The sequence below is a fragment of the Amphibalanus amphitrite genome, unplaced genomic scaffold, assembly GCF_019059575.1.
Source record: "Amphibalanus amphitrite isolate SeventyFive unplaced genomic scaffold, NRLGWU_Aamphi_draft 000520F_arrow, whole genome shotgun sequence".
Lineage (NCBI taxonomy): Eukaryota > Metazoa > Arthropoda > Thecostraca > Balanomorpha > Balanidae > Amphibalanus > Amphibalanus amphitrite.
Genome location: NW_024882014.1, coordinates 355,778 through 364,282, shown reverse-complemented (window position 1 = coordinate 364,282; position 8,505 = coordinate 355,778). Strand labels below are relative to the sequence as shown.

The 8,505-nt window shown below is 47.7% G+C and overlaps 1 protein-coding gene across 1 annotated transcript; it reads right to left on the bottom strand.

Moving 5' to 3' along the window:
- Positions 1–8,215, bottom strand: LOC122393171 (zinc finger protein 2 homolog). The gene is made up of 2 exons (XM_043388926.1): positions 8,089–8,215; positions 1–3,670 (listed from the first exon to the last, which is right to left on the bottom strand). Exon 2 carries the CDS (start codon positions 3,651–3,653, stop codon positions 1,542–1,544), a length of 2,112 nt encoding a protein of 703 aa, XP_043244861.1. The 5' UTR covers positions 3,654–3,670; positions 8,089–8,215; the 3' UTR covers positions 1–1,541.
- Between the last annotated feature and the right edge of the window lie 290 nt (positions 8,216–8,505).

Below are 8,505 nucleotides of genomic sequence, written 5' to 3'. Positions count from 1 at the left end.
TATGAGCGAGTGCCATACCTAAGTATAAGGTATGTACCGTTTATTCCACCAGCTAACGAACAGCGAGACAAATGAAGCGATGAGTCTTAGCATTGAACTGAGGTGCTTCTCACACAAATGCCATAACAGTTATTTGCCTGATTCTTGACTAATGTGAGCGTTAATTAAATTCACGAAAAGGGAGCCAAGTGGCCATGCTCGGGCAGTCAAGCGGCAGCAGTGGATTCCTCCATTCGCAAATCGCAATACATCACCGGGACAAATGCGTAACGGGAAGATGAGCGGTCCCGGACGACAACAGAAAACGATGAGCTGTATATATATATCCGGTGAAAAACATATTAAATTACGATTTAACTTCTAAATTATACTGAACTTCCCAAAAAGGCATCAAATAAACAACAAACACCCATCAATCACGACAAATCATGAATCAACCAATGCTCTGTTGCCCGAGACATTGTGAAAGCTCATTAATATGTACCCTGTTTTGAGAATTGATGCAACTCATTACAAATCACAGCCAGGAATAACTCATAACGTCAAAAAAAATGCAATATGGCAACAAAATTGGCAGCTAAGCTCACACGACTAATAACCCAATATCACAAAGCAGGCGAATATGCATGCCAATACTTCAAACAGAAATTGATAACTAACTAGCGCTCTCACAAATTTGTAACACAAAAATTACTTCACACGTCAAAACTCATTAGCGCTCTTGCGCCCACACCATAAAATGTGCGCCAAAAGTCATATAATCTATGTCAGCCCGTCTTTTTTACGGCGTCACATCTATGCATGTACCTATGTAGTGTTCCTACCTACACCCACTATCTGGCTACACATAACACGTAAGTAGAGGGTGGCGGCCGGCCAGGGCTCACGGCACCCAAGAGCCGAGTCGGCGCCACTTTGGCACAGACCAGTAGCCGTCCACACAGGCTGGCGATAGGCAGCGGTGTCAGAACCTGAGCAGTCACATGGTGAACAAACTTAACTCAGGGTAGCAACTGAAAGCCTGTCAGCCTACGACAGTGATTACACCAAAACTTTGGTGCTCAGGACAGTAATGAATGTTGTAGCACAACAACAAAAGCTGCAGTGGAGCTAGAGCCTATCTGTCAGGTAGACAGACATTTACATTCAGCACAGAGACATGGACTTCTGCACGAATATCACTCTGATAAATAGTCAACTGTCTTCAGTTGCTCCTTCCAGTTCCATTTAGCGTCTTTCAGACCACTGCTTGCCTCGGCAGCTTGGCACCCTGTCCCTTACTGTATCACTTTTGGACCGATCTAATCAGTTTTCTCAGTTCTGGCCCTATCCGGTTCGGCAATATGAAGGACGCTCATCGGCCACTGACTAGAAGCAGACCAGACTATTGTGGCGATTTCATCACTGAGACCACACTATTGTGGCGATTTCATCACTGCTCTCTCGATATCCTCGTCCCCATCATCACAATTCACAGTCCTACACCCAGCACTCTCGTTTCCCTTCGCACGCTCACAAGTGTCACACCCCCAGAAGCGTCTTCACAGCCCCTCCTCCTCGACTTCCTGTTCGATCTTCACCTCGCACTCTATCCGCCCTACCTTCACATCCTCGAGCACCCCGGGCTGGCGTCCGCGCCCGGCAGGGTGGCCGTCCGTGGTGTACGTCATGTGCCTCTGGGTCCGGTGTCGCGCGAACCAGCGCACGCTCTTGTACACCTGGCCGCAGTCGGACTCGGGACACTGGAACGGACCGCTGTCCCGGTGACACTTCTCGTAGTGCTGTATGAACTTGGCCGCCCGCCGAAACTCGGTGTCGCACTCCAGACACCAGACGGACGGGAGGCGCGTGTGGAACCGCTGCACGTGGTAGGCCGCCGAGCGCTCAGAAACGAAACGCTTACCGCACTCCGAGCACGAGAAGCGCTTGCCGACCACGTGCTGGCGCACCATGTGACGTTGAAGGCAGCGATGGGACTTGAAACGCTTGCCACACTCGCACTTGAAGGTCTTCTCTTCATTGTGGGTATGCATGTGCTTGGTCAGGTAGTGAGAGAACTTGAAGAGCTTGTTGCACTTGTCGCACTTAAAGGTGGGTTTTGTGGTGTGAGTGAGCATATGGGTCGCGAGGTAATATTTTGCTTTGAAAGCCTTATCCGGGCAGATGGAACACTTGAATGGACGCTGGGCCGAGTGCACCAGTTTGTGTCTCAGCATGGCCATCTGGTCGAAGAAGGTCTGGTTGCACAAGTCACACTTGATCGGCCGCTCACCGACGTGCACTCGACGCACGTGCACACGCATGACGCCCGGTTTCGTGAACGTCCGGTCGCAGTGCGGACATTCGTGGCCCTTCTCCTTGCTGTGCTTATTCTTGACGTGCGTGCGCAGACTGGAGCCTTCGCGCGCCGCGAACTGGCAGCCCTCCACGTCGCACTTGTACGGCCGGTCGCCCGTGTGAATACGCTCGTGAGCCTGCAGCGAGAACTGCGAACGGAACGCCTTGTCGCAGAAACGGCACTGCTGCGGCTTCTCGCCCGTGTGGGTCATGTGGTGCAGCCGCATGTTCGCAGCGAACTTGAACCCCTTGGCGCACACCGGACACTTGTGAGGACGCGCCTTGCTGTGAGCCTGGTAGACATGGCGCGCCAGGTACTTGCTGGTTGCGAAGGACTTGCCGCACAGCCGACACTCGTAGTCCTTCACGCCCGAGTGCAGGCTGATGTGCGTCCGAAAGTAGCAGAGCTCTCCGTACAGCACCTTGCGGCAGACGGGACAGCGGCGGCCGGCACCGCTCTCGTGGTCGGACATGTGCTCCTCGAACGCGTCAGCCGAGGGCAGCGTCACCCGGCAGCGGGCGCAGCGCCACTGCGACGGGCCGTCGTCGGGCGCCGCAGGTCCGTCACCCACCGCGCCACTGCAGACCTTACGGGGCCTGCCGCGCCGCTTACCGCCGGCCGCGGAGGGCCCGTCACCCGCCGGACCACTGCGGACCCCGGGCGGTCTGCCCCGCCGTCTAACACCCACCGGGCCGCCGCTGGCCGAGAGAGGCCCGTCACCCGCCGGATTACTGCGGACGGCGGGCGGCCTGCCCCGCCGTCTACCACCCACCGGGCCGCCGCCGGCAGCTGGGAGTCTGTCGTCCGCCGTATCACTGCGAACCGTACGGGGCCTGCCGCGCCGCTTGCCGCCGGCCACGGAGGGCCCGTCAACCACCGAGCCACTGCGGACCCCGGGCGGTCTGCCGCGCCGTCTGCCGCCAGTCGCACCCTCCGGTCCGGCGGTACCGGAGTGAGACGGTCGCGCATCATCGGCGTCCAACAGCGGCACGTCCTCCGAGGTCGGCAGCAGCGGGCCGCAGCCGAGGTCGGGCGCCGTCTCGGTCTTGATGAACAGGCAGGGGGAGTCGACCCCGGCCGGCGTGACCGAGCCGACGGCGGCCAGCACCAGCCGCAGGTCATCGGGGTCGTCCGGGTCGCTCAGAGGCTCCTCCTTCACCTCCAGCTTCGGAACGACGTCCAGATCCTCCGCTGGGCTCACGGCACGGTCAACATTCTCCGCCGACCTCAGGACAGGATCCAGTCCATCCTCCGGCCGCTGGACAGCATCTGGATCATCTGGATCATCTGGCCGCTGGCGCCGACGCCGCGGCATCGTGCTCACCTGACCAGCTGAGAAACATGGGGAGTGAAACACCATCTAATCCACTGACTGTCAGGTAAGTAACTACTGGATCTTCACTTGGACCCTAACATCCTTTAAAGGGACCCTCCCACCTTCAAAAAAGTTAATGAATTGGCACGAAAGTGATGTCGCTCGGTTCAGAAAGAGCGAAAACGAATATCTACCAAATTTCATCGAAAAATATTCACCGGTTTTCAAGATATTAGACTTTTACTTTTGTTTACTTTTTGGGATCTCCGCTGTTCCTAGCGACTTTATTTGAAAGTGCGGCATTTGTTGCGCGCAAAGCAGCATGTATCATGTATCATGTATTACAACAATCACGAATGCCGGTTGGCCCTGGTGATGTTAAATCTGGTTCACACATCATGCACACATCAGTATCGCACATACACACAAGTACATACACACAAGTACATACCTACTCACATTACTACTGATTTTAGATTGATTCATTCTGCATTACTCATGAGCAATTTCAATTACAATCACGTTTACGCCGAATTTACATGTGTTTGAACGTTTTTCCGAAAATCTTCCACAGATTCGGCTTCCATCATGCTGGGCAAAAGTTGGTTCCACTCTCTTATGGTTTTTGGGAAAAACGAGTTATGGTACTGAAGTAATCTCGACGGAAGTCTCTCTATCTTTTTAGGGTGATCACTCCGTGATATATAGCTAGGTTCACATATAATTCTACTAACATCTACTTTCATGTTGCCATGGTGTAATTTGTACAGTAAGCATAATCTCGCCTCTCTACGTCGGCTTTCTAGGGATACCCATCCTATTGTGGCCAGCATGTCAGTAACACTGCTATGTCGGTCGTAGTCATTAAGTATAAATCTAGCAGCACGCCTTTGAACCATTTCCAGCTCATGCTTCATGCCCTCTCCCCATGGGTCCCAAACAGAGCTGGCATAGTCTAGATGTGGCCTAACAAGGGACAAATACATGATTTCCTTTACAGCCTGTGGGCAATCCTTGAAATTTCGCTTAATAAATCGTAGCATCTGATTCGCTTTACCAGTGACATGTTGTACATGATTTTGCCAGGTACATTTATTCGAAATATGCACGCCTAAATATTTGAACTCATTGACAACCTGAACTTCTATTCCATTCAAATAGTATCTAGGCATTGCAGCAAGTTTTTGCTTTGTCATTCTCATGATAGCACACTTTCCAACATTAATAGACATTTTCCATTTGGAACACCATTGAGATAATCTATTTATATTTGCCTGTAACGAAAAACTACATTCTTCATTGCTTAAGATGTCTGTGTAAAGAACAACATCATCTGCATATAATTTTATCTGACAATTAATCATATCCGGAAGATCGTTAATATATAAAAGAAATAATATTGGACCCAATACACTCCCTTGTGGGACACCGGACGTAACTCTAATCACATCAGAATAACAATTATTAACCAGAACTCTCTGCGTTCTATTATATAAGAAGGCTTCAATCCAGCCAAGAACGTTATCATCTAAATTATACATTTTTAGTTTAGTTAAGAGATGTTTATGTGGAACCCTATCAAACGCCTTACTGAAGTCAATGAATGCCAAATCAACACTCTTTTTCTTGTCAATGGATGACATAATATCCTGATAAAGCAGTAACAGTTGTGACTCACAAGAAAGATGTCTTCTGAATCCATGCTGACTATCAGAGAATAGGTCAAAATCATCTAGGTGCATCACAATATGGGAAACTAAAATACGCTCCATCATTTTACAACATATACATGTGAGCGAAATTGGACGATAATTTACAGGTTCTTTGGTACTGCCCCCTTTGAAAGCTGGGTGCACTGTGGCTTGACGCCAATCGTGAGGAATGTCTTTCATATCAAGAGACTGTTCGAAAATCATTTTGAGGTACATTGCGACCACTTCTGCGCAATGTTTTAGAATAGCCCCGCTAATGCCATCAGGGCCACACGCTTTGTGGACCTTAATATTTTGTAAGAGGCCTACGATGCCATGATAACTAATAAGAACCGGCGGCATAACCTCCGACGTGCGAGTGCAATCGCTCAATGATGTTGTATCTGTATCATCTTCCTCACAAAATATCCCTTTGTATTGATTGTTAAGAATATTTGCTATATCCTCCGGGTTGTGGACAATGTTCCCACTCTCGGATACAATAGAGGTAATGCCCGTTTTTTTAGTCCTTTTTGCTTTAACATACTTCCAAAAATGTCTATTGTCTTCTTTCAAGAGCGACCCAAGCCTACTTTTGTAATTGGACTCTGCTTCTTTGTATGCCTGTTTTACAACCGCCCGAATTTCTCTATACCTTTGCAGAGAAACAGCAGATTTGTAAAATTTTGCTTCTCGATGAAACCGTCTCTGTTTGTCTTCGAGACGTTTAAGTCTAAGACTGTACCACGGAGGATCTCCGTTAATGGTAAAGGCACGGGTAGGTATGCTACTTTCTACATTACTTATCGCCTCTTTGAACATAATCCAGTTTTCATCAACGGTCCGTGAAAGTGCTTCTTCACGAAATTGTATGAAATATTGATAAAGACGCTGATTTATATCTTCAAAATTGGCTCTATTATATTGTTTTATCTTTCGTTTTACTTTTGGTTGTCGTGCTACATCCTGGGTTTGGAATATCACAGCTAAATGGTCACTAATGCCCAAACATGTGTGAAGGTTGTTAACTAGTTGAGGAACGTTAGTTATAATTATGTCCAGAATGTTGCTAGCGTGTTCAGTTACCCTGCATAGGTACCACGGGTACCTATGCAGGGTAACCAGCATATAGGTACCACGGGTACCTATATGCATATAGGTACCACGGGTACCACCGCGGCCACCGCGTGCTACCAAACGTTTTAGTCAAAGATTTAAAAATCGTTAGATCTCCGATGACGTCACAAATTCTAAGGGGGCATACCAATGCACTAGCCCCTTAGAATCCGAAAACTGCAAGTTTGAAATTCCATATCTTCGAATTAAAGCATTTGTCGATGTTGTGAGTGCCCAAACAGGTATTTGCAGGCCATGGCCACCAATTTGGCTATCTCAACTCAAAACTAATGTTAAGGTGGGAGTGTCCCTTTAATGCATCTGTACAAGTAGGGAACACAATATCTATGATCAGCAGACAGTAGCACACTGAAGCTCCCTCACATAACTACAGAGCAAAGATGAGCATCAATGTTATGGAAGTGTTACCAAATTGAAACAAATTATAAGCATTGGTTTATAATTTGACCCCCCCCCCCCAAAAAAAAAAGTTAGTCCCAGCAAATTACTTTTAAAAAAACAGCAATATCCCAGGTAAGGAAAAACTGTGACAATTTGAAAACCAGGCTCCAATATGACCAATATCAAATGTATTTTGACACTTGACAGACCTTATAAGTTATAGCAGTTCAAGTTTGTTTTTACACAGGTTCTTCTTACAACCCTGGAGTAAAGAAACCTTACTGAAAATATCATCAGATAGGTATCTAGCAATGGCTCCCCAAATGATGTCAGTGGGACAGGCATACTGGGGTCAAATGCTCATGTGAACCAAATGTCGAGCTGGTGCCCTTGGTGGTGGTCTCTTATACGGCCTTGGTGGTGGTGCAAAATGGACCTGTAGAGGGCAGGGCTGTTAGGGAATGTGGGGTAGGGATTTGTAGCATGTGTTGCACCAACCTTATACAGAAGACTTGCAGGCTGCATACCATGACAAGCAAGTGGAAATAGTGTAAATGGAAATATCTTATTTGAAGACATGTGAAGAAGGAACCAAATGATAAATGCATAGGGCCCTTTATTATTTCTCTAGAGGTAAAAAAGTGAAGCCAAGCTATCATGATGATGTTAGACAATCATCACAAATAATTAGCAGGATAATGATTAAATGAAAAGACAAAAACCTTACCATTCATCTTTAAATCTGCCGAGGGGCTCAAATCAAAATAGGATGTAACAGGAAGTTGTAAAATGTGGTAAAATGAGTAACTGAATAATTATTCAACCATTTTTCAAGGAAAAACAAAAATGTTTGCATCAAATCATGCTTTCATGCAATCAACAACACAATAATACAAGCACAACATCCTGATCCAAACCTTCCATCTTTAAACTTGTCCTTGATATTTCAATTTGACACCACATTTGACACATTATTTGACACCATATTTGCACCATATTTGACACAACGTACAGGTTCCAATTCAAATAAACGAAAATAAACTGCATTGCGATACCTGTCGTCGCCGAACGCCTTGCTCAAAACAAAAAATGATAATTTTGCTCACAGTACCAGTACATCCCAAGAAACCCAAGCCTTTCCATTCCAAAAATATTGATATCAGTGACACTGAACCGACTGAACGGATTGCAAGAATGGTTCGCACCGGACCGACGCAAACACTTACCAGTCGATGGTTCAGTGAACACAGGTTCTCGACCGAGACCAAGGCCCTAAACGAGACTGTAGAACCGTCTCGATCAATAAGAAGAGAACCGCGGGATCTGAGGATGATATTGATATGCAATGATAGTGGTGGCCAAGGTGGTGGCATGAATAATGAAAAACGTTAGCTCCAGATGTCGTTGCAAGCCGCGATAGATGTCGCTGCAGTCGACCTCCGATCGTACGTACGCTGCTCGGTTTGCTCACACTCAGTTCGCCCGCCCCTCCGCAATGTGTTCAACCTCAGTTTTCACATTTAGGCTAGGACATCTGATTTGTCAATAGATAAACAAATCAGCTAATTAGTGAAGCAGCCGTGACTTAGCAAATGCCGATCGCCCCGGCCCCCGTCCTGTCATCTGCCCTTCCGTCCAGCACG